Source organism: Tenrec ecaudatus, chromosome 1, assembly GCF_050624435.1.
Source record: "Tenrec ecaudatus isolate mTenEca1 chromosome 1, mTenEca1.hap1, whole genome shotgun sequence".
NCBI lineage: Eukaryota > Metazoa > Chordata > Mammalia > Afrosoricida > Tenrecidae > Tenrec > Tenrec ecaudatus.
Genome location: NC_134530.1, coordinates 91,175,513 through 91,202,885, shown reverse-complemented (window position 1 = coordinate 91,202,885; position 27,373 = coordinate 91,175,513). Strand labels below are relative to the sequence as shown.

The 27,373-nt window shown below is 45.2% G+C and overlaps 1 protein-coding gene across 1 annotated transcript in view; it reads right to left on the bottom strand.

The window, feature by feature from the left end:
* Positions 1-27,373, bottom strand: part of ROR1 (receptor tyrosine kinase like orphan receptor 1) — a 469,887-nt gene that overhangs the window by 200,434 nt on the left and 242,080 nt on the right. Inside the window, exon 2 of the mRNA XM_075557156.1 lies at positions 14,810-14,881. Coding sequence (XP_075413271.1) covers positions 14,810-14,881 — 72 coding nt within the window. The remainder of the gene's footprint in view (positions 1-14,809; positions 14,882-27,373) is intronic.

The following is a 27,373-nucleotide window of genomic DNA, read 5'->3' as shown; positions in this document are numbered from 1 at the left end:
ATCTCTTTCCACAGATATTGTCAGTTTGGTTTCTGTGTATGAAGGGGTATCAAAAAGTTTCTGGGGAAAAAAGACCATGGAAAATTTTTATGATTTGAAGTTCCCATGTATCCCATCTTGCAAGGTCCACATGTGCAGTTGATGTTTATGTTGTTGAAAAAAGGGTACTTGGAAAAAAATTAAAAAGAAAAAAGGGTACTTGGAATAAACAAGTTGTCTTGTAAAATCCTGTCGTGTGAGGTCCATGGTTGTTTCTGCCACCAAAGCGACACTTTCCAACTAAGGAGGCTTCTGTTTTGTTTCTAACTTTGGCATTCCAGGCTTCCATTATTACCAAGGAAACCTTGATGATGTGTTTGACTGATTTCACACTGCAGACCTTGGCAAACATCTTCAATGTCTCCACTTTTAGCCTTAGTGGTTGGTGCATAGATCAGAGTAATAGTTGCATTAACAATTAACTGAGCAATAGTTGTATTATACTAGTTGTAGATGTATAGCTGTATCACAGACAGAACTGACCTTGAAACGCTCCTTTTGAATGGGACCCCAGTCCGCTTCAGTTTCTCATTTCTCTTATAGTACTCCAGATGATTGTTTGATTGAAACTGACCAATAGAGTCCATGTCAGCCCATTAATACCTAGAATATTGACCTTTAAACATTCACTTTCACCCTTATCAACTTCCAATTTCCTTGATGAATTCTTCACACATTCCCTATTCCAATTACTAATAGATGTTTATAGCTGTTCCTTCTCATTCTGAGTCTTACTGAATCAGCAATGAAGGTCCTGACAGTTTTATTCCATCCACCTACTAAGATCAACTCTTCTCTGTGGTGGCAGCTCTACCCTGGTGAATTGTGAGCACCTTCCAACCGGAGGGGCTCATCTTTCTGTATTGTATTAGGCAAAGTTCCCCTGCCAGCCATTAGGCTTTCAGGAGCCTTTTGTGCGCGCGCGTGTGTTTGTGTTTACCAGGAAGGGGTCACCAGGTACTCTTTTCCAGGTTTAGTTCAGACTGGAGGCTCCTCTAAGATGTCCCACCATGGGTGACCCTGCTGGTATTTAAAACATCGATGGCATTGCTGCCAGCATAAGAGTAATGCGACACTATGACCAAACGACAGACAGATAGTGACTGTGTACTTTTCCCTTCGAAAATTACACCCAGAAACAAAGAGATTTTCAAGCCGTGACACAAGGACAAATCACCTGTCAGAACTTTATGGGGAGAGGTGAGCAACAGGACCGAGGAGCCTCCAGGAACATTGAAGCAAGGGTTCACAAAAGTTGTGGCACATTAAAACCACCTGGGGAGCTTTTAACCCTCTCAAATCAGACTTCACCCAGAATAATAACAACAACAAAATTAGAGTACAGAGTGAAGGCTGACAAAAGACCCAGGAATCCATATGATTTACAACTAGCCAGGTGATTCCAAAGGCAGCCAATTTCTGGACGACGGGTCTGTCGTTGGTGCTCAGCCTCTCGCGTCCGTCACAATTGTCTGGGGACACTGATGAAAACACAGAGCCCCGGGGCCGGGGTCGGCAACGTGTGGCTGGCGGGCCATACTAGCTGTCAGTATGTAGATACATGCGGCTCTGGGGTAAAGCTGAAAATGAAAACAAAACTATTAAATGATTGGAGTTTCATTGAAAAGCTATTATTCAGATAAGGGAGATTTCAATTATTAAAAAAATATGTTTATGGCTCTCGATTCATTTTTAAATTCTTGTGAGGGACAGGGTTAGCTTTTATGTCTCAAAAACTTGCCAACCCCTGGCCTAGAGTCTAGCCTGCTACAAAAAGGCTGGGTCTCTCCGAAAGGTTCTGTACCCATCGATATTTGAAGGCGACTTCTCTAAAATCCTTTTAGTGTCAATGCTCAGATTTTTACCACCTACTCATTCATTTGTTTATTCAAACAACTGTCCTGTGGCTTGGACACACAGGACTGCCTAACTAAGATCTAATTCCTGATCTCAAGAGGTCACAGCCTGGGAAGTTGTTCCTTCCCCTCCCCAAAGGACCTTCCACAGAGCTCGTTCTGGTGGGTCCTCCTGCTAGAATCCTTGAGAATTTTGCTGAAACAAAGAAGATGCTCAAGAAATCCTCCTTGTTTGAGGAAAGAAGAGATGGGCCGGGGGAAGGGGATACGCAAAAAGCACCCCTTTCCCTCCCCCCCTAGCATGAGCACCATACAGAAAATGCATCTCCCTACGAGGACAGGTGGGGTCAGGCAAGGCTTCTTGGAAGTGGGGAGGTCTGAGCCCACCTTTCAGGATGACAAAGGATTCAGGGGGATATTTTCGTCACAGTGGGGAACAATTGCACGGACGCCTGGAATAGGATGACAAACAATAGCTAGCTTGGTTGCAGCACAGGGGCCGGAAAACTTTTGCAACAGAAGAGCCAATCCTGGCCCGCACAACAATTTTAAAATTCTTCGAGAGCCATAAATCCTGTTTTAAAAAACAAATGACATCACTATTATCTGAATAATAATCCTTTAAAATTTTATAAATGAAATGATAGTTCTGTTTTCGTTTTCAGTTTTACTTCCGAGCACAGGTACTTACAAAAAAAGCCACAGAATAGCTCCAGACCCGTACTCTGTCGAACCTTTGTTCTAGAGCAGCGGTTCTCAACCTGTGGGTCGCGACCGCTTTGGGGATTGAAGGATAACCTGTGGGTCACAGCCCTTTTGGGGGTAGAATGAGCCCTTCACAGGGGTCACCTAAGACCATCAGAAAACATATTTCTGCAGGTTGGGGTCACCACCACATGAGGAACTGTATGAAAGGGTCGCGGCATGAGGAAGGTTGAGAACGCTGCTCCAGAGCACCACAAGCAAACGTGGAGGCAGAGGACTCATGGATCGGAGCAGCAGGGGTCATATGGTGCAGGGCTCTGTCGGCTCTCCGTGCTTCCTCATATGACCAAGAGGCCACCGTGTTGAAAAGCACCTACAGTCTGCAAGTCAAGATGCAGTTCCAACTCAGTGACAGCCGAGCAGAGCTTCCCTATGGGGGTTCCACAGGTGTGAGCTACGCGAAATCACACTCCCCACCCCACCCTCACCCCACCCCACCCCCACCCTCCCACCCCCACGTAGAGCAGCTGCTGTTTGGGCTTATAGCTGGGCATTTAACCAGGCCACCCGGGTTCCTTCTCAGTCTGCAAGCAACAATGGGGTGGCCCTAAGGCCTAGGCTGAGGACCAGAAGAGGCCCTTCTGCGACCCCTGTGTGCAGGAGCCCAGCGCCCACAGCCCTGGGGCTAACCTGCTCCGTCCTCTCTCAAGTGGCCGTAGAAGGCCACCTCAGCAGGCTGGTTTAAACACAGGCGGAAAGACAGGCAAGCAGGCAAGAAGATGGCCTGGGAAAGACATGCCACGTCTTTGTTGCTTCCTGGTTATTTATGAGTCCAAGAAATGTGCCTTGTTTTAGTCAGGAATTACTAAAAATGGTGCCTGGGGAGTAAGGAATCTGAGCGCCACGATCGGAGGGAGATAAATCTCTACCCAAATTCTAAATGGGGAAAACAGGAGTATAAACATTTCCAACTTTGCTTCTCTGTCTCCACAGCGCAGTGGTTACCGGGAAGATGGAGCCGTGGCCCTCTGTTGCCCACAGAGCCAGGTTTTCTATTGCCAACAGGCACCAGGAGCTGGAACTAAAACCACTGGCAGGCAAGACCACGGGGTGGTGAGGCCACCCCTCTCCGCTCCAGTGACGGTAACCAGTGACACACATTTCTCCTTCCAGCAGGCGTTCAAGAATCAAGACTGGCTGTGAAGGGTTGATTTCTTCCTATTTTATGATAGAATTCCGAAGTCTTTGCCTTGACGGTTCCTTTTCCTCAAGTAAGTAAATGGGCTTCACAAGGAGAGTTGCTTGGATGAAGAGGAATCTGTTTCCACGTCACACATTCTTATGCTGGATTCCGGGCCTCGGTACCAAGTCTGTGGTTGGTGAGGGAGGAGGCAGACACAGCCCGTCCGACAAGAACTTCTCCCAGGAGAGCCAGCTGACTGAGCTCCTACCCAGTTCTGCCACCAGGCTTAGAACAGGCTTCAATAAAACAATGAACAAAACAGCTGTACTGGAAAAGGGAATTGAACAAGGAGAATAATTAACTTTGGATATTTAGAAGCTTTTCTGAGGAACTGATGATTAAGCTAAAAACTAAAGGTGACAAAGCATAAGGGAAAGGGAATTCTGGGTAGAAGAAACGGAACTGAAAAAAGCCCTTGGGCAGGAAGAGCTTGGCTTGTTGGGAGACCCTATTGGAAGTGGATGTGGTTGGAGCATTGCTAGAGGGAGACTCCGGCAAAATGAAGTCTGAGGGATGGGGGCAGCAGCTGGCTTCTACTGCCTGTTTCTGTTCCCCAACTGCTGACCTAAAACTTGGATTTCCTGACATCTTCAATGACTCCACTGCTGTCCTTCCTTCATGTACTGTGAAGAGCGCTGGTGGTACAGTGGTTACAAATTGGGCTGAGATCTGTAAGCTTAACCATTTGAAACCACCTGCCACTCTAAGGGAGAAACACAGGGCTTTCGACTCCCATGAAGAATTATAGTCTTGGAAACGCACAGAGGCAGTTCTGCCATGTTCTAAAGGGTCACTATGAGTCAGTATCATTTCAACTGCAGTGAATTTTAATGTACATTTTACACACACACAAAAGGGCTTCAAAATTCATGGGGAAACATATTTCCATTTTTCCATAATTTTTGAAACCTCCTAATATATATATATATATAAAATTGGATTTTACATAATTTCTTTTTATAAAAAGGAGTTTCTAGGATTTTGGAGCCAGAATGGATATGAAAACATCTTGCTACAGAAGAGACCAAGGTTAGGAGTCATATATAACGTCCTAGCTGTTGTTTCTTTAGCGCCGCATTATCCAACAGAAGTACCATGTGAGCCACAAACAGGAGCAATGTGTGTCATGTAAAACTGTCTAGTAGCCATATTAAAATTATTAGGCAAAATCAAAGTTAATAATATACAAAGAGGTTCCAAAAAGTTCATGGAAATATTAAAATAAAAGAGAATTGGAATTTTTCCACAAATTTTTTGAAATACCTTCACATTTTAATAGGAAAGTATTATCACTTCAACGTGTGATTTGTATAAAAATGATTAAAATGCCTTACATTCTTTTTGTAAATTCAAAATGTATCCTTTGAAATGCAGTGTATGCCTTATATTTAACACTGCATCTCATTTTGGACCACTAAACATTGAAGAGCCGCAGGCTGCCGTGGCTATCATGTTGTATTGCACAGCACTGGAGTCTCATCATGGGTAAAGGAGCCAGAGAAAGTATTGAGAAAACCTTTTTCAAGGTGAGGTCATCGACACCCAGACTTACAGGTGGAGATAGGACTTAGAACAAGTACCCTTTCCTCAGATCGTACGACAACTAACCTTCAAAAACACCTATCTGTGTTGAGGACTGGTTACGCACTGGGCTGCAATCTGCAAGGTAAGCAGTTCAAACCCACCTGATGCTCTGTGGGAAAACGAAGCGGCTTTCTACTTCTGTACACAGTTTACAGTCTTGGAAACTCACAGGGGCAGTCCCACCCTGTCCTATAGGGTCACTATGAGTGGGCATCTGCTCGATGGTAGCGGTTTGGTTGGGTGTCGAGGAGTCCCAAGGTAGTGCCATCAGGGAATGTACTTGACTGTTAACTGAAAGGTAGGAGGTTTGAGTCAACTGGAGGGGCCCTGAAACAAAGGTCTGGCAATCTACTTCTGGGGGGAAGAGTTACTCTGTAAATATAGAATAATGATGAACTCACAGAACGCATCCCAAGGATAAATCTGAAAGATATTATGCTACGTGCAATAAATCCATCACAAAAGGGCAAATATCACAGAGGCTACTATTATAAAAGTCACTGATAGTTTTACACAAAGAAAGACAGAGTTTGGGATGGTTATCAAGGGGACGGGAGAAAATATCACTAGCTCAACAGTACACACGTGCTCATTCGGGGGAGGGGAAAGGCAGGACACAATATGCATGAGGTCAGCATGATGCAGCCAAGGCACCGGGAGACAATGAGGGGGTGTAAGAATAAGGCAGACTGCAGTGAATACTAGAACATTAGTGTCAACCAACCACAGCAATAACTAACCATAATTCTTATGTATGGTAAATATGTGAGGACAAACACGTGGGAGTATTCAAAGAAGTATAAACCGAAAATCAAACTCATCACCTCCTGGCAGCCCTAGAGGACAGGGTAAAACTGGCCCCTGTGAGTTTCCTTAATTGTAACTCTTTACTGAAATAGAAAGCCCAGTCTTTCTCCCATAAAGCAGCTGGTGGTTTTGACCTTTGGACCTTGTGGTTAGCAGCCCAACACATAACCAACCACTACGCCACTAGAGCTCTTGTACAGGTATGGTTGAGGATATTTCTGCATACCTAGTTGTAAAATCTGTGTGCGTATATACATACATGCATACAGCTACATACTTATATCATAGAACACATAGAGAACATCGTTAAAGAAACTACTTAAACATCAAGACTGAACTACTGGACTTAAAGACTAAGAACCATAGACTCAGAGGACATCTAGATCACAGTTCACAAAGAAAATGCTCTATATTCTTGCCCACTGAGTAGTGTCTGAGGGCTTAAAAGCTTATGGGCCGTCTAAGAAGCAGCTATTGGTCTTTTCTCACCTAGAGCAAAGGAGAAGAAAGAAAATTGAGAACTCACGTTAACGATTATTTCAAAGACTAATGGGTCCCATAAACCATAGCCTACTCTAACCTGAGATCAGAAGAACTAGATGGTGCCCAGCTGCCACTACAGTCCATGCTGACCAGAACCCACACTAGAAAGTCCTGGTTAGAATAATAAAAATGTAGGGCAGAATTCAAATTGAAAAACAAAAAAATACCAGACTTCGTAGTCCGACAGAGGCTGGAGGGACCTCCAAGACAATTGCTCGAAGATAAACTTCTAACTTGAAACTCAAATAACTTCCACCTCTTGGCCAAATAACAGATGGGCCTATAACAGAAACAATAACACCAGTAATGATTGTGCTCCTTAGAAAAACCATCTATAGGCTATCTCATGAGCAGCATTTGCCCCAAACCAAATATGAAAAGACAAGGAGGGGCAGGGAAGCCAAATGAACGGAAACAATGTGCACACAAATTGTTGATTGTAAAACTAATTTGCTATGTACAATTTTGACTAAAGCACAATATAAAAATGTGTTTCTTGTTTATTTTCAAAGCCATAAAGAATCCTAGACTAGTTCTACTCTGACACGGGGCGGGGGTTGGGGGGTGTAGGGGGTGGTTTCCATGAGTTGTAATCAACTTGATGGCATGTGCTCTCTGTGCTGGGGACTGCGATGGATCTTCACTGTCGACACCTTAATTAACCCTTACAAGAACCCTCTGAAGTAAATTTCCCTTTTTACATAGAAAGTAACAGAAGACCTACATGCTTAAATAGTTGAGCGTGGCAAAAAATATCAGTTATTTAAATAAAATAATGCTATCCGGTTTGCAAAAGGTGAAAAACTGCTAAATCCAGGCTATCATATACATACAGCACATGACCACTTCAAGAATTCCACTAGGAATTTCAAAACCAATCAGTTTCGAAGATATAACACAGTGGTTCTCAACCTTTCTAATGCTGTGACCCTTTAATACAGTTCCTCATGTTGTGGTGACCCCCCCAACCATAAAGTTATTTTCATTGCTACTTCATCACTGTCATTTGATCCCCCAAAGGGGTCACGACCCCCAGGTTGAGGACCGCTGATTTAACACAAGGTTAGGTACACCTTCCAGATACCCACGTCCTAGAAGGGCTGTTCTTCAGCTTTCCAAGGATCAAGTTTCCCAATACAGCTCATCCTTGCATTGTTCTAAATTCAATGCCAGCTCTGAATACATACAATTACTAGCTCAAGAAAATGACTCAAGGACACTAATGTAGACTAGCCAAGAATGAAGCTCCAAGCTACGGGTCAGCCAATGCCATTCATTTAAAGATACTATAGATGTGCCAAAAACAGATTAAGTTACAGGGGCAGGGCAAGAGGAAGCAACCACTCACTAACTAGAGAACCTGGTCATAGCCCTTGATAGTTTAGCTAGTCTTGCCCCCACTGAAACATTTTATTGTGCATTAGGTGAAGGGGTTCACAGTGGATCATCGGTTTTACCTTGAATAATTTCTACACATTTTGTGTCATCTCATTCAGTACAATCCCTTCAATGGACCATCCCTTCCCACTTACTCCCTACAATTCCTCCCTTTTTTGTAGCCCTCTGGACCTTGTTCTTGGGTTTTGATCTTGAATGATCTACCTGAAGGATGACTAGGGCTATAGTCTGGGGCAGGGGTGGGCTAAGCCCGAGACCAAGATGTCTACTCTGACCTTGTGAGTAGTCATCCTATGGCTCGACACAGAAATGTGACTGATTGTTTGTTGTGTTTGTTGGCCAAGAAAACACTCTTAAAGGATAGATGCAAACAACCATCCCGTCTTTATAGGCAGCTCAGAGTTGCTTTCTATACCCTTCCCTACTATGTCTAAAGCTCCAAGCTGGTCGAGAAAGCCAGCGTTAAATTTTAAAAAGGAAAACCAGGACAAAATATCCCCAAATCTAGCCTGTTAGCACAATTGCAGGCAGGACTCCATATATTTTTAAGTAGCAGACTCCCTCCCTTTCTGCTACCGCAGGGTGCAATTTCCAGTCTTTTCTCCAAGAGAAACATTTACCTTTCTATAGAGAACCTCTGAGACCTTGTGTGACTGAGTATGGATGAAGGGGAAGGAGGCCGTCATCAGACCCCACTCTGCCAACACTCCAAAGCTGAAGTTGGGCCCCAGTAGATCAATTTGTTTTACGACAGGCCCTTGGTTCTGAAGCATTTGTTTCAGAAATGACTCCCTTTACCCCATCAATGGTAGCTTTCAAGGGCTCTTCCTGGGGGGCCTTGTCTCTTTTAAATCTCATTTCCTGTTGGAAAAGATAAATAGGTAACTGTTCCATGCCCCTGGCCAGTCCTGAGTGAGGCAGGGAAGCCAGGGCAAAATTGATTGGGGGAATAGAGCAACGGGTGGAGAGAGAGGCCTGAACGACAACCGAGTGGATTCATTCTGCAGCTTTGCCTCCTTCCTGCAGCAGAGGATAGGAATGTGAGGGAGGCAGTGCTGCCTGGTTGGATGTAGATCCTGGAACCAGTGCCTACAGGCCTTGATGGGAATCCTGGCACTGCCACTCACCAGCTATGCTTCTCAACTAAGTCTTTAAGACCACGAGCCTCTGTTCTACCTCATCCACACCAAAACCAAACCCACTGCCATCGAGTTGACTGCACCTCATAGTTACCCGACGTAGTGTTTCAGAGGCTTTGTAAATATGGGAGCAGAAAACCTCAGTTTCCTCCAATGAGGCAGCTGGTGGGTTTGAATCACTAACCTTGCAGTTGACGAGCCAATACTTACCCAACAACGCCACAAGGGCTCCTTGTTCTACTTAAGAGGTAATGTAAAGATAACAGACATTGGCGACATGCTTAGCAAGTGCCTCTCATGCAGAAGATATACAGATAGCTATTAATTGGCCTAGCTGGGATTTGAAACCAAGCAAATACATGCCATGTTTCCTACTATATGCAAGACATTGCATTAGTGGAGAAGAGTAAACAGTAGATAACAGGGCCTCCCTCTTCAAAGAGGCAAGAACAAAAGAGATCATTTCAACATGATTGGAAGAGGCTCTGATAAAGATATGCAAGGGGACTTAAAAAAATCAGTGGAAATATTTCCATTACCTTTTAATAGCATTTTCTACAAATTCTTGAAGCCCTTCCTATGGGACCACACGGTATCTCACATACAGAACATTTGTGGGCAATGTTAAAGGCACGGCCAATGATGTGAAGAGATTTGTTAGTAATCTGTTTCTCCTTCTAGAGCCCAAGGTCCATCAAGGCAGAAACACAGCCCTACGGCCCTAGGTGCACTGGAGGGAAAAGAGGAGGCGGGGATGTTCCCAGTGACACCTGAATGAAGGAGTTAGTCAAGTGAGCAACAGAGGCAAAGGCAAGCCGGTCAGAAAAACTGCATGAGCAAAGGTATGGGAGATGGAAATGGAATGGAATGTTTAGGAAATTAGAGACCGGCAAACAAACAGGGGATAAAGTTTTGAGAAAAGGTAAGGTGAGAGAGTTGGCAAGGATAAGACCATGGGGAACTCAATTTACCAAGCTAGGGAGGGTAACTCTCTCACATGGGTGAATATTCTTAAGCTTTGAGTGGGCAACTCTTGGTGTGATTTGACAGATCTGAAAATTCTAGTTCAGTCCTGAAATAGGCATCCTTCACTCTTCTGCCAAAATGTCAATGTTTTTGTTTTTTAAACTATTAAGCCCCAAGAAATAATCACATGAATAAAAAGACAGCTGTAACTTTGTAGTTTCCAGTGTTGCTGCTGTTGGTCGGTGCCATCGAGTCGATTCTTACTAACGGCAGATGAATGTAAATAGAATAAAACACTGCCCGTCCTCTGCTGCCTTTACTATTGTCACAGGTCCACGGGGCAGCCACGGTGCCATCCATCTTGTCAAGGGTCTTCCTCTTTCACACTGCCCCGCTCCTGGAAGAGCAGGGTGCCCTTCTCTTGACATCCTGTCAGGGTGAGACAGTCTCACCCTTCTCACTTCTAAGGAGCATTCTAGCTGTCCTTCTTACAAGACGGATTTGTTTTCCTTGTCAGTCCACGGCACTTCCTGCAGTCTTCACCAACACCCAAAGCATCAGTTTTCCTCGGCTTTCTTAGTCATTATCCAGCCCAACAACTCTCCAATTAGTTTATCACGTTTACTAGACAAATGAATTCTCACAGCAATCCTATGAAGAACATGCCTACTACAATCCTGTTTTACGAGCAAGAAAACACAATCACAGAAAGAGGGAGCTGCTTGCCCAAATGCACCCAAATTACAGCTATTAGAGGCATGATTCAAACCTAGTTATCTGGGATACACAGTCCACTCTTCCAGCTCTCATATTACTTCAGCCTCATCGCCCAGACTTTCCTCTCATTAGTGGACTGTGTTTCTCTACTATTTATCTTATGCCATGAATGTTTCATTTCTGTAACCCCAAACTTGAATTCTAGAATTTTGATTTCATTTTTTAAAGGATATTTCTGCTCCTGGTTTCCAGCCCCTCTTTCTCCAAGAAACATAGAACATACATGTATAAACCCCCACCACTGCCAGCGAGTTGCTGCTGACTCTGAGGAACCTCTAGGACAGAGTAGAAGTGCCCCAGGGGTCGGACGTCTCTAGAGAGGAGAGCATCTCTTCTTTCTCCCTTGGAGTGGTTGGTAGATGCTGGCGTGGCAGTTAATCATAGCCGATGACATCACCAGGCTAGTATATATTCTCTCAAAATGGTTTATTGTCCTTGGTTTCAAGGTATGACTCTATGCTGACTCTCGCTCATGGTGGCTTTTTCTCTCCTTTGCAGGCACGATAATTTTAAAAAATAAACTCCACATCAGTAGATTGTTATTGTTGTTGTTGCTTTGTGGTTTTGATTTGTTTGGGGGGGGGAGGAAAACCCACATGCCCTGGGGTGTTGATGTTTTTATGAGTTGGTTTTGGGTTAGCCCTGCCAGGTTCCCATAGTTTAATCCGGTCCAGACCAAGTTGTTATGTTATCTTTTTGGTCTGTGGCTAGTGCACCACATGAGAACAACTGACCCCGTACCCACATTGAGGGGTGGTAGGAGTTTGGAGTTTTTAAAGGGGACTCTTTTTCTACCAACAGCCTAGGGTGGCTGATCGATTTCCATAGCGAATCCTCAGCAGACTTTCCCCTATTCCATGCCTGGCCCAACTATTCCTCGCTCACAGCCTTTGGTGGGACTGTTTCTGACAGTCTTTACTGAAACAGCAGCTCCTGTGACCATGCACTGCCCATTCTGTCATATGACCTTTTGCTTAATTCCTCTTCACTGTGACTTGCTCCATCCCCGAGTGTCTTCTTTATTTTGTGACACCTGGAGATGATCCCTTTGGGGGCACCAGTCTGGCAGCGGATTTTTTTTCATTGTATTTTTTTTTCTACTACTATCTCTTTGTGTTTGGGGGAGGGTGTCTCTTGACAGCTTAATCTACCAAGTGGACCAGAAGGCTGTGATTGTACATTCAACTCGTCCACTAGGCTGTGCACCCATGGAAGACATAGACCTTTCTGTTAGACTCATGCAATGGATTCAAATTCACGGCATTTCCAAATCAGTTGGAATCAATAGGACTTAATGTATAAGTGAATGAATGAATGAATGAATGAATGAATGCAATGTCTTTTCCTCTCATTTTCACTGGGAGTTAAAAGACCAGACACTGGCTGCTAGAGAAGGATGACACGAGAAACCTTGAAAGTAGCCAGGCCCTCGTGAGGGCTGTACAGACCCAGCCAGGATGGGGAACCCAGCCAGGATGGCCAGTCCTTTGCCACCATTGACACTCTTTTATTTTCTCGAAGGGCAACCGCCTCTAATCATAGTGCTGGTCACCTGGACGCTCCACGTCTGGCAAGTTTGGTGTTGCACTGGCGGCTCTGCTGGCTTCACATGCACCCGCTGATGTCATCCGACAGTGGGAACTGAAACTTGGTGAGTAACACGCATTACACAATGACATCATTGCTACTGGTGCCAATGAAGTCACAAACCTAAAGTGCCTAGCAAATGCTAACACTTGTTGGGCCCCATTCAATCCATTTCAGGTGACAGAGTAAAATTGCTTTATCTCCAGGGAGCCAGTACTAGGCTCGAACTGCCCACCTATTGTTTAGCAGCCAAGCACTTAAACATCGTGCCACCAGGCCTCCTTACATTAACACTCTGTGTCCTTTATTACAAACATTTCTCAAAATCCTCTGAATATTTATTGAACGATCTATTGCTTTCCACCAGGCATTGTGCTAAGTGTGGGGATGAAAGAAATAATATGTAGTCCCTATTTTAATCTCCTTCATGAAGAATGTCCAAATCAACTTCGAGAATTAAAGACTGATTTAAGATGAGAAGATACCCCACCTCATCATGCCATCCTAAAATGCCTAATTTGGTGTAACCAGCCAAGATAAACGTCGTTTGGGGTTGTTTTGGGTTGTTTTTTTCTGTTTTGTAAAATAAAAATTTCTTCCCTCAGAGAGGAAAGCCAACACGCACAGGATATTGTATTTGCAAACACAGAGCTGCCATCTTTCGGCTTTCTTTATTACCGTAACCCCAGAATCTACAATAATGTCGGAACTACCGTGGACATGTACACGTTGCTGATGTATTTGCACACATGTGCACGGGTGTGGCTATCGCTAGCTAAGGTGATAATACGTGATAATTCACACATATTATTATCTAAGAAGTTCCCACAAAAAGGAGTTCCTGCCACAAAACCCACCAGCGCCACAACTATATGTACATCAAAATTCTATCCCGAAGAACGTCCAGGCCTAAGGGTGGGATGCACCAGACTAAAGGCCGTCCCGCTCCAACCCAGGGAAGGCTAGGAGCCGAGCAGAGGGGTGCGGGCGATCCAAAGAGTTATGAGAAGGACACTTTCCACTGAGAGCCCAGACAGACGGGATCTCACCCAGAGCAAGGGGCGGTGCATTTTGAGAAGGAAGAGCCAACCCGGTACCTCACAGCAATTTAAAACTTAATTGAGAGGCGTACACATATTTTTACAAACAAAGAAAACCATCACTATCTGAATATTATCCTTTAAATTTTTTCAGCTTTACTTTGGAGCTACAGGCACGTGCTGAAGGAGCTGGATGTGGCGCGGGCTACAGTTGCCACCCCGTGTGATCAACCGTCTGCTTCTCTGGAAGGAAAGGTATCGTGGACCTGTACAGCGGAAGGCCAAGTCAAGGGGAAGACATGGCTCCGAAGAAGACAGAGCCAGAAAAGCACAGAAAATACGAAAGGACTTCAGAAAGTTCGTGAACAAAAGGAGTTACAAGATCATGAAATTCTTTTCCCCCACAAACATTTTGAAGCCCACTCATGAGAGGAAACAGGAATTTAGCTCAAGTGTAAGGTACACAAAGGGCCTAACAAGAACTGGGGCGGGAGAGGTCGATCAGGCAGGAGGACAGGGGCTTTGAATGGCCTGGTTTCCCACTCGGGGACACAGTATCTAGAGTAGCCAGTTCTTGGCATACGAAGGGCCTTAATCCTAAACAACAGCCCTCAAAGCCGAAACCTGCTCCGCACGTGCACCAGGACGCTGCCATGTGCGGGCACAGGCAAGTACACACATCCCAGACATGCCGCCCTGTGCTTTGCATGCATATCCAGAGCTCCGTGTAAAGGGTCACCCGGCAAATGGCTCTGATCAATCCTGGCTCCTGCTGAATCAAATCCTCTAAATAAGATCCATGGGCCCCAGTGTCAGGAAGGTCAGAAACGACCCTATTCCACATCTTGAAGCACTTTTCCCATGTGGAACATTTTAGAGTGAGAAAGGGAAAGAAAAGAAAGAAAGAAAGAAAGAAAGAAAGAAAGAAAGAAAGAAAGAAAGAAAGAAAGAGAAAGCCTTTCCAGAAAGAATAGAACGTCACGTAATTAAATGTTAATCCCAAGGAAACGGGGTTTATTTCTGCCAACCCCCCATCCCCGGGTTGATTTCAACGAAGGGCACAGTCGGATTTGAAATGGACTTTCATGCCTCCCGCCACTACTTCATGGGCCCCCACCCGCATACCTTTGTCAAGTTCACTTGAAATGTTCCATGACGAGGTAGGCACGAACTCAGCAGTGACTGACAATTCGGTTACTGAAACGAAAAAGGATGGAGGGGAGAAAGGCAAGGTCAGAATTAAATAGTTATTATTGGGCTGTTAGAAGCAGTACTGGCGAGTTCCAAAGGCCCTACTCTCTGAGACAGACGACTGCAATCCCATCGTTCCTGAAGAGAAGGGCAGGGCTGGATCGTGGAGCAGAGCGCCTGCTCCACAGAGGCCATCCAGATGAGCCATCTATGGACCAGGTTGGAAGAGTTTTACTTTAAAACACTGCCTTGGAAATTAACAAAAGGTGATTTCATTAGCAACAAGAACAATACAAATCTGCAGAAAATACCAGTCTCAAATCCACTGCATCCTTTCCTTCTCAGAAGATGGGGTTTAGACCAGCATGCTCAAGCCCCCTCCCATGAAGAGTTAGAACAGTTGTGTTCCTGCTGCCCAAGCCACTTGTGCTTGTGGATTGGTAGCATTTTGTTTAACAGAGAAATCCACATCTCCAGGCTGATGCCTCAACACCACTAAAACCTTCAAAGGGCTTAACAATAGGCATCTCTGTATGAATTATAAATTTGTTGTAATTAATGGTAACTCATGAGTTAGACTTAACTTGAAACATGACTTTTCAAAACTATTATAATTTAAAGAAAATGAGAAATGAGGACTAAAGAATATTTCCATGATCTATGGTAATACACAAATGTTGTTTTTGTCATTGCTTTAGGAAATTTAAGCCAACATCCGGCTAGTATATTTTGATAGAGTTGAAATAATTCCTCCTTAGGCCATGTCTCCTTTCTCTGTGTGTCTCTCTCTCTGTCTCACACACGAACAAAATACCAGCAAATCATCTTGAGCACACACACACACACACACACACACACACACACACACACACGTAAGCCATGTCTCCTTTCTTTCCCTCTTCTCTCTCGATTAAAAACCAAATAAAACATCAGTGTTGGGCTGTCCTGACAAATCCCTGTGAGTCAGAGTAGAACTGGGCTCCTCGGGGGTTTCAGTGGCTTCGTTTTTGAAACGCGATCACTAGGCCTTTCTTCCAAGATGATTCCAGATGGACTTGAACTTCCAACTTTTGGGTTAGCAGAGGGACAAATTAACTATTCCCACCACTCAGGAACCCCTGCATAGTATGACAGACTATTAATGCTGGATGGGATGCTGGAGAGTCCAGGGCCATTAGATATATGGCCTAAATGCTGTCAACTCCCCTTCCATCATACTAGTGAAGACAGGCTTTCTACTTCACAGTCACGGTCTCAGAAAACCACAGGGCAATATCTGCCCTGCCCTATGGGGTTGCTATGAGTCAAAATAGACTTGATGGCAATGAGGTTGATTTGGGAAGCCTGGGATGTGCCTCAGAGCTCCATGAAAAACAGACCTGAGTTGGCATGAGAGATGAACTTCAGGGAGTGGGAGAACTTAGATTCAAATCCAGGTCTGTCTGAGTCTACCGCCCACACTTCTCCCAGCAGCACACACTGCCTAGTGGTCAGACTCGGTGAGACCCAACTTGGTTCCATCTTACCTCTGGCTTGACCCCTTCCCCTAGACAAATACACTTTCGACATTTCCTCACTGACTGATGGTGACTGCTTGCCAAATGGCTATAGAAGCCACACAACATCATCGCCGAGGAAGCTTTGCCAAAGACAGGCTTTTTGCCCACTGAGACCTGGCAGCCACTTGTCCTGTGCTTAGCGGGTCTCCAAACAACCTGTCACACCAGAAGGCAAAGGAGTTGTTCGGTTTTTGCAGTTCTCATAGGCTTCCCTGCTTCCTTGCCTTAGAAGCAGGTGGGAAATGGAATAAACAAACGACACACACTTGCCCATCTATCCTGAGTCAGAAACAGCGTCGATTCTTTTAAGGGATCTGAAACAAGTTGGAGAAGCCCTGGGGCCGAGTGGTTAACACACGGCTACTAACCGAAAGGTCAGTGGTTTAAATTCACAAGCTGCTCCCTGGGAGAAAGAGGTGGCTGCCTGCCTCTGCACAGATTAGCAAATAAAGATCCTCGCAACTGGGCCAGTGGGTAACAGTCATGTTAAACCGACAAGGCTGCAGCTGTCAAGGGTTTCTACTTGCTTGGATCCATTACCAATGCTCATGGAAGCAGCAGTCATGAGACCAAAAGACACGTTGTATTAGGTAAATTGGTTGTGCAAGACCTCTGTTGAAAACCGAGAGGGTTACTTTGAGAACTAAGGTGTGCCTGACTAAGCCATTTTATTTTTAATGACCTTATATGCATATGACCGCCCCTTGTCTGTCAGTGTGTCGTACTCTGGCAGCTTGGGTGTTGCTGTGATGCTGGAAGCTGTGTCACTGGTGTTTCAAATGCCAGCAGGGTCACCCAAAATGGATAGGTCCAGACTAGAAAGAAAGACTCCCCCCTTCGAAGGAAGAACACGCTGAAAACCTTATGCATCACTTCAGACCACGCAGCATCTCATGGTGCCGTGCATTCGGCTGCTATGGGTGGGAATCACCTTGATGGCAACTAACAACAAGGCTGTGAAAGGTGGACATTGAAGAAGGAAGACCAAAGAAGAGTCAATGCACTTGATTCATGGTGCTGGTGAAGAAGATTGGAGGTACTTTTGAGGACAGATCGCCCAAAATACCAACAAATCAGTCTTGGAAGAAGTACAGCCAGAATGCTCTTTAGAAGCAAACACGGTGAGACTTCATCTCACATACTTGGGCCATGTTATCAGGAGAGACCAGTCCCTAGAAAAGGGCATCATTCTCGGCAAAGTAGAGGGCACTGAGAAGAGGAAGACCTTTACAAGCTGGATGGACACTGGCTGCAGCGAGGGGCTGAAGCATGAGGACAGTTGTGGGGCTGGCGCGGGACTGGGCATGTTTCTTTCTGTTGCACATGGGGTCACTGGGAGTTGGCCCCGATTTGACAGCACCTAAAAGCAGCAAAACATTTACAGGAACAGATAGCCTCATCTTTCTCCCAAGGAACACTTGGTAGGTTGGAACTGCGGACCTCGGAACTAGCGCTGTCCAATGCTTACCCAACACCACCAAATCCAAAACACAAAACCCAAAAGAAAAATTTACCCAAGAGGAAAGAAAATGCTTAACAAAACCACGAAGGCAGTGTCTTTGGTGTCAGCCCCTCCTTCTCTGGGTGGATAAGGCAGGCCACTGTTTCACCGGGGTGAGCATCTACAGTTCAGGGCTCTCCATGAGTGGCTCTCTCTGCGTTTCCACCCAGACCCCGGCCTTGCCCCACCCACTTTGGCTGTTTGAACAGCGGCCCCTCCTCTGCAGTGCTGTGAACTACTGTGGTTCGTGTGCCTTCTGAAACGCCTCTGCGGGCACTCCAATACCCAGACTCCAGGGAGCTTGGAAATGGGAAGCATAGCAGCCAGGGTGGCATTTCAGGAGAAGCAAAGGATGGGGAAGTGGTGGGATTAGGACAGGCCTTGACTGCATTTACAGTCAGTGTTTTCATAGCTTCATCTTACTGCTGCTCACAGTGGAACTGCCAGAAACGGAGGTCTCACTTTACTGCTCTCATTTTCTAGAAAGTTCGCTACATGTCACTTGGTTTTTCCAATGTGGGTGTGAATTGCCGATTGCATGTAACCTTGGGACTGATGACAAATGAGTAGATTCTTGGCACTGCTGATGGTGAAATTGTCCCCCCACGAGTCCCTGGACAGTAATGACCATGCAGTTCGTGAGCTATGGCAGAGATCATTTCGACCCCCAAGTTCATGACACCACTGCGCTGATTCTGAGGTGTTTTGTCCTCTGCCTTAAGTCCCCTTCCTTAAGATAACCTCAGGTTGTGTTTCTCCTGAGAAAATGATAATGATAACAGATAAAACTCTTAAAAATATGAACAACCTTGAAAAATATGATCTCATAAGGTCACATTTTTTTCTTCGAAGAAAGACTAGCTGCTAGATGTGAATAGCTTAATATTAGCCATTTCCCTCACAAAAGTGATGTTGAACACACACAGAGAAAGGCTACTCTTGGCTGTGCACACTTCAACTTGAAGTCTGTTGACTCCACGGCCGGTCCCTGTGCTTTGGATGACTCCCATCAGCCTCGGCCTGCAGGGATCTCTGCTGACAAACCCAGACTTCTGTGGCCCACACTCACTCCCCAGAGAGGATCGGACTTTCCCAGGCAAATTTAAAACTAGGGTGGCAAGATTTTGTGTGTGTGTAAAGTCACTGTGATAACCAAAAATTAATATGTACCAATAAGGAGGCAGTGGACTCTGTCGTGGAAGCATAGACCTATGTTAAAATTCCAATTTCTGCCGCTGACATTGGGCTCATTTTGCAGTACTCCTTTTCTAGAATGTTAGCTGCAGGCCCCTTGATTTTTCCCATGTGAGTGTGAATTGCTGATTGACTATGTTTTGGCCGGGTTCACAACCTCTTGCTTTCTCACCTGTGGAATGAGGACAAAGTGAGCCACCTCAGAGCACTGCTGACACTGTCAGGAGTCCCAAGTCCATTGTCGAATCACGGCAGGCCCATATGACAGAGGAAAACTGCACCCACAGGTTCTCTAGGATGCAATCTCTACCAGCTCTTTCTCCTGTGATGTTTCGGGGTGGGTTTGAATCCCCCGTCTTTCAGCTAGCACCTGAATTAACCCGTATGCCTCCAGGGCTCTGCAAAGAAGAGTCAAAAGCATCCCGGCTGTCCACTCTGTGGAGGAAAACCTCTGTGGGGTCATTTGTGAGTCCTGGGAAGCCCAGAGGACAGGGCAGAACTGCCCCACAAGGCTTCCTTTGGGGTAAGCTTTATGGAAGCCGACTGCCATGTCTGTCTCCCATAGTGGCTGATGGCTTGGAACCATTGATCTTCCCTTTAGTAGTCTGACCACGGTGTTTACCAGAGCTGCCTCCGAGGACCGCAGTAAGGGGTCGAGAATGGACTACATAGGTTCGGTATGGAGCAGACATTGAAGAAGCACTCCCAAGAAGACAGATGGGAGCCATCCTCTCCACGGCCATCCTTGGTTAGCTACTATTCTCTAGTTTTGAAATAAAGCATGTGCCATGTGTTTTTTAGAGAAACTGCATTTCCCATGCTTCCCTAATCCAAGCCAGTCTTTTCATTCTGTGAGGTTTTCCTGAATTGGCCACCAGTTCTCTAAGAACATAAGTGTTTTTATGTGGTTGTAGACAATTTAAGCAAATCAAGCATGTTTTAGAAAACTCAGTCCCTTATCTTTCCCGACCTCTGTAGGAGGGCAAACCTCAAAAGCGATTTCTCTACCGATTTGATCAATAGAGGCCATTATCTTTGCAGTTTCTCTGATGATTGACTTTTTGGCACGGATTCTGAAAAGCCATAAGGTTTTGGTATTTAAGCCTGAACAGTGGGAGTGTTATTTGGAGGAAAGGAGTGGGTGGGTGTGGGGGGGAGGGAGTCATGTCTTGAATCCTCCTTATTGATAAATGCCTGTGCTTTCTTTGAGCATTACTGGTTCATCTCAGCAGTTGGCAGGTAGAGACTCAACGTTCACAGGATGTGGAAGCTCTTCCAAGAAGCACCCAACCATGCCACATCCTGCATGCTGATCCAGGGACGCATGCCGTCCCACAGACCCACGAGACGAGTGGGAGGCCCAGTGGCCACAACTCCAAGTGTACGCACAGCAAGTAGCTTGCTAAGAGAAAGAGCTCCCCGACTGTCTTTCTTAACCAGGGGGTTCCTGAATCCCAGAATGTCCTTCCCAGGGTGAGAGTCAGGCTCAGGGATTGTTTATCACCCTCTTTTTTTTAGGGCCACAGGATTCTGTGGAGGTGGTATGTTAGGAGACAGCAGAGGGCTTTCAGGGAGAGAAGAAGAGTATAAATATAAAGCCAAGGACTCTTCTTTAAGAGGAACAACTCTGCTTTCTAGTACATATAGGCATGACCAACAAAAAAAGAGTAGTTTCATACTGCCAAATATAAAGCAAGTGTGTTGTGCCTATGTAGTTCTTTCTCCTTGCTGTATAGATCAAGAAAGTAATCCAGTGACCGTTGCCACTCTCTGTGGCCAAGATCACAGAAAGTCTAAGGTAGAGTCAGGCCGATGTGGCCATGGTGCCTTTTCACTGAGCTCAACTTTTCTTCAGTGAGACTCTACAAATAAGAGTCTTGTGGCCCACCAAGATTATTGGAACAAACCATATAACCCAATTCACTGCCACCACGCTGATCCTGACTTTCAGTGACCCTATAGGACAGGATAGAACTGCCCCTGTGGGTTTCTGAGACTGGAACTCTTTACTGGAGTAGAAAGCCTCATCTTTCACCCAGGGGATTAGACAACTCACTAATAAAGTAATAAGGCGCACGGAATCCTTGTGGGGCAGGACCATGAAAAAAATAAAAAGGTATACCGTAAATGGAAACCTAATAAGGGAATTGGTCAGTTTTGCTTTCTTGCCAGGCTTAAAATATGAGTGGAAATGGGAAGCAACTAAGAAAAACCCAAGAACCTCTACTCAAGTCTCCACTCAATGCAAGAACACTTTGTTCTAATAACCTGGCATTCTGTGATGCCCACCTTCCCGACACAATCACTGAAGACAAAATGGGTGCATAAGCTAATGTGGTGAAGAAAGCTGATGGTGCCCGGCTAGCAAAAGATAGAGCGTCTGGGGTCATAAAGGCTTGAAGATAAACATGCAGCCATCTAGCTGGTAAGCAACAAAGCCCATGTGAAAGAAGCACACCACCCTGTGTGATCAAGAGGTGTCAATAGGATCAGGGATTAGGCATCAGAAGACCCAAAACAAATAATCATATCAAGGCAAACGAGGGAGGCCAGAGTGGAGATCCAAAGCCCATCTGTAGACAATTGGGCATTCCCTCACAGAAGGGTCACAAGAAAGGGACAAGCCAGCCAGGGTACAGCATGGCACAGATGAAACACACAACATTCCTCTAGTTCTTTAATGCTTTCTCTCCCCGCCTCCTCCCTCCACTTATCATTACCTCAGTTCTACCTTAAAAATCCAGCTAGACCAGAGCATGGAATCCAGGACAGAGAAACCACTCAGGAACAATAGTGGGATTAGTGATACCATGAGAGTAGGGGAAGGTGCGTTGATAGAGAGGAAATCAATCCCAATGATTGACGGTGCTTAATCCCCACCCCCCACCCCAAGGGTGACAAACAACAGAAATGTGGGTGAAGGGAGACAGCAGACAGTGTGAGATATGAAGATAATAATAATTTATAATTTATCAAGGGTCCGTGAGGGTGGGAGGGTGGGGGACAGAGGGAGAAAAAGAGGAGCTGAAACCAAGGGCTCAAGTAGAAAGAAAATGTTTAGAAAAGGATGATGGCAACATATGTACCAAATGTGCTTGACACATGGATGTATGGATTGTTATAAAAGCTGTGAGAGCCCCCAATAAAATGATTAAAAAAACAGAAGAAGAAGCAGAAGAAGAAAGATCCAAGAATAATGTGCATCCTCTGGACCTGTAGTTCCTATGCTGAGAACCTTTAGACCCAGAAAACAAATAGTCGTAACCCTGGAGACGGCACAAGATGGCGAGAATCAGTGGTGAGCGTGGCAGAGAAGCAGCATCAGCAGAACGAGGAGCCTAGCAGGAGACAGACAGCTTGGTAGCTCTCCTGGCCTATGGAGGAGAGAGCTGACTGACTGCTAGGGGGCAGGGCCTTGTTAATGGATTGGGGTGCCTCCAGGCAGTTTTCCAGGGAGCTGACCATCTGGGGCCAAGGCTTACTGGTGGAAGAGACCTGCCTCTGGGAAAGTCTGAGAAGCTGCACTGGAAAAAGAGCTGTATCCAAGTTGTTCCTGATCCTGGATTACAAAGTAGTACTTCCCCAGTAAACCCCACAACCATGAGTATTGTCTGTGAACTCTGTAGTCATTGCAATGAATGATTGAACTCGGCAGAGGAATAGAGAATGCTATGGGTGATACAGTTGGCATTGAAATTGGTAAAAATGGTTGGAGAGAAGGGAGGAGGGAGCTTCAAAACGCTGGTGGAGAATGAAGGAAAAGATCATGGGATTTTCCCAGGAACTTTTGAAGCCTTCTCATCTATGGAACTTCCCGCTTCATAGGAATTGGCCTTGGGCTGCTGATGCTGGGATGGATTCTTTCCCTCTCCCTGGTGAAGTTCGACTCTGACCAAGCAGAGCCACTGTGGCGGCACCACTGCTGCATGGAGAAAGATGGTGGCATGCCCTCTGTAACCATAGGTCTCTCCTCTGCTACCCGGCTACACTGCCTGCATTGTACTGTGAAATAACGCTGTGTTATAAAACCTGTAATCACCATGTAAGGAGCATCATTATGTTGCATTATATTGTAGATGCAAGAGAAGCATTCATTTGTTGAAGAAAAACTCACAATGTACCAACATCTCTGGTATTTTTTTCATCTTTTTATGCGGAGAAAACTGGGGACCTTGGTTCGGTTTTCTCAATGATGGCAGGGTAACACGTGTGCTCAGAAATTGTCTTTTACACTAGGTGCCATTGCTGTCCTCGGGGGATGATGGGAGAGCATGCGGCTGAGATAATTTCACTCATCCGTCAGCTTGCTGGGGTGAAGGATGAAGACCAATTCTAGGCCATCTGACAGCTAAGCCATTATGCTATACCCTGAGCTGGGACGGCAAGGCATCAGCAGAGGGCGGGTAAACACACCTCCCTACATGCTCTTTGGCTCAAGTCCCGTTCCGTCCCAGAGGTCACTTGTGAAACCCTATGGTTTACAGAAGACAGTTGGAGAAACACTTTCAGAAAACACTCCCCCATCCAGATCAATGTTTGCTTAACAACTCTAAAACCCCAAAGGGGCGGTGGAAGATATCAAACAAGGAGAGGGGATATTGCCTGGATGGCATGTACATGCATTTTCTCTTTGGGGAATACTGTTTGGGGGGAAATAACACCTTCTTCTCGAAATCTCTTCAGTTTGATCCTACGGATCATATGCAGCTCCTGTGTTTAAAGAAATTGTGTGCTGCAAAGCACCACCATGACATGAGGCATAAGAATGGAAGACGGCCAGAGGCAGGCAGTGTGGACTGGGAGGAGTCGGGTTTCACCATGGCGACAACAGCACCACAACGTGTGCAAGGACTAGGCTGAAAAGGCTTGATCTGCTCCCTAACGCTTCCCCCAAGCTCAGTGTCCAACACTGACGGGACACAGCAACACAAGCAGGCGATTTCAAATGGCGTGCAGGGCAACCAAAGGAACTAATGGAAATGGCCTCCCATCCCCACTCCCTCCAGACTAGCAACCCGAAAGGCACTGAATCACAGATCACAGGACAAAGAGATAAGGCCCTGCTGAGGCTCAAAGACAAGGAAAGTTTCAGGTGCCCAAAAGGAAAAGAACTGTAAGTGGGAGCGGAGGCTGAAGGCGCCTATGAATGTAGACCTCCTGGCGAGGGCCATCGTTTTAATGTTCATTTGAAAACCCGGGATAGGGCCCTGGGCCAGAGAGCAAGCTGAGCTTCCAGACTGAAGTCTCTGCTGAACTTGCACGACTGGGCTGAGGCGGGTAAGGGATGGGGTGGAGGTTTGCCCATCTCTGAGAAAAGGCTAAAAACAAATGTCCCAGTGACCCCGAGAAGCTGTAATCTGTTCACTTGCTGTCTACCCAGGGATTGGGGTTGGAGAAAAAGTCTCCACAGGCCATAAAAGGAATGTTCCCATGCTGACTTGTTTGCCTGGGGCAGGCCAACAAAGCGAAGGCTCCAACAACGTAGAAATGGGTTAGATAATTTTAAAGTTCTAGGCATCAAAAAGCAAATGGAAAAACTATTTTATAAAGACTCATTAAAAATCCAGGGCACATGGGTCTCCCACACAAAAAGAATCTCTGCAGATCAAATAGAAATAGCAGTGATTCTAAAAGAAATCAAAGATGAAAGCGCTTAAAATGATTAGGAAAAAAACTATTTACTATGGAAAAAGCAGGGCGCTATGAAAAAAGAACAAGGACATTGGAAGAAAGAAAAAGATTTCGTGTGATATATATTGTGACCAGACTGAAAGCTCAAACTATTTGTCATGCAAACAGCTCAAAATACAATCTGTTAACTGAAAGACAAGAGAGAAGCCACATGGAATGCAGCCATGGATCACTGAGACTAGGAAAGAGAAGTTAAAGGACATGGCGAATTGAACAAGAAGGGCCAAAATACAGCAAATAGGACTTCCCCAGGGAGAAAACACAGAAAATGAGGGAGTAAACCTTTGAAGCGCCAATGACTGAATTCTCATTAGAATGTAAAAAGTTAAAACAGCGTCACTTCAGAGTGAAATAACATATCACATCTTGAACAGAATGAATGGATAAAGTCTCACGTCGATAATGCGGATAAAGGCATCATATCTAAAAGTAAGCACACACTCTGAAAGCAACAGGAAAAAGAAAAAGATCGTGTCTAAAGTAATAAATAGAGGGTAGTAGACTTCTTATTAACAAGTGCCAACAGTGTGAAGCTGAATCCACAAAGAAGAAGCTGTCCGCAGGAAGTAATAGGCAGACATTAGGGCGAGTGAAATTAGTCACTTACAAAGGACAAATATTGTATAAGACCACTCGAGTTAAATAGTCATGTTAGAAAAGAATTACACACAGAGAGTCATTCTTTGGAGTTCACGAGGCACGGAGAGGAAGGAAGGGTGAAGCAGTAACTAGTTCAGTATGGACACGTAGTAACTTGGGAGAAGGGACAACATCCTAGAAAGGGGAAGTCAGCCAACATGCTCACAGCAAAGAAGACACGTGGAGGAGCACAAGAGGGAAAGGCAACAAAGGTACATATTATTATATGCATAAGCCTGCAGTAACAATCTACTGTTGCACAGACGGACTAAGTGAACAGATGGGACTGTAAATGTGACGGTATCCCCAAATATACAGAGATATAGATGTTTGGACAGAGCATATTATTACATATCTTTTTATACGTACTATAAATATATCCAGAATATAGTAAAACATATAGGGATCAAAGATATAAAAACTTCTTAGCCATAATAAACACCTTGAGAGAATGACTCGTTTATGGGGCCTGGGGCTTAGAACCATAGTTGTCAGAGTGAGGGGTGGGAACATCAAGATAAATTGGCACAACATAGTCCACAGAGAAAAAATTCTACACCCCACTTTGTGAATAGTGGCTGGGGTTTGAAAACCTGTGTGTGGCCATCTGAGGTGCAACTATTGGTCTGTCCCCATCCGGAGCACACCAGGGTGAAGAAGAGTGAAGATTCAAGGAAACAATTAGTCCCAAGGACTAAGGGACCACAAACACCAAGGACTCCATAACCTTAAGTCCCAAAGGCCGAAATGGTGCGTGGTACCATAGCTGGCCACTCGGAAAGGGATTATAATAGAAGGTCCTGGATAGAGTGGGGCAAATGGTGGAACAAAACTCAAAAGCTTAAAAAAGACCAGGCGTTATCAAGGGTTCATGAGGAAGGGAGGGAGAAAAACTGAAGAGCTGATAGCAACGGCTCAAGTCGAAAGAAAATGTTTTGAAAATGACGATGGCAACATATGTACAAATGTGCTTGACACATGGATGAATGGATGGATGGATGGATGGATGGATGGATTGTGATAAGAGCTGTACAACCCCCAATCAAATGATTAAAAAAAATAAGACCAGGCATACTGGTCAAATAGAGACTGGTATAATCTCCAAAGTTATGATCCTTAGGCACACACACACAGAGGGAGAGAGAGAGAAAATCAATACTAAGTTAAGAAAAATTGGGGAATATACTGACCCTTTAAAATAAACTCTCAATCTAAGAATGCATATGTAATAAGAAGGACAACAGAGGTAAGTATAGGATACCAGCCAAGCTATGGGGACAAGTACACACTCTAATATGGGAAAGGGGTGGCCCTCGGAACTCGTTCCAGGCTGAGAGAAGGCCATTGTATTCGAAAGGGTATCTACTCTTTGGGAGAAAGCCGGGATTTTCTACCCCCATAAACGGTTACAATCTCTGAAACCCTGTTACACAGGGTCACTATGAGACGCCAGACAGTGAGCTGTACTCTTTGGCAACTAGCAGCAATAGCGTGGCACACTTAGAACTAAGTGCAAATAATTCAACAATGTTCATATTTAACTAAAAGAGTGCCGGCTTTTTTCCAAAAGGTAAACAAAGCCCAGGAGTTCAAGGTTTTGTGTTTTTGGTTGGGCCGTGTTTAAAAGGAGACACGACGGAAACATCCCAGCTAATTGCTGAAGAAGTAGGATCTCCTTGGGGTGGATGCTTATCTACAAATCCCTGGTGGTGGGGTGATCCCTGCTTGCTTGCCAACCTCATGGTTGGCTCACTCTTTTTGGGGAGAAAGCTATGGCAGTCTGCTTTTATAAAGATCGAACCAAACCAACAAGCAAGAAACATTGCTATTGAGTTGCTTACAATGCAGAGCAAACCTGTGGGACAGAGAAGAACTACTCCATTTCTGAGATGGTAAAGCTTCATGAGAGTAGAT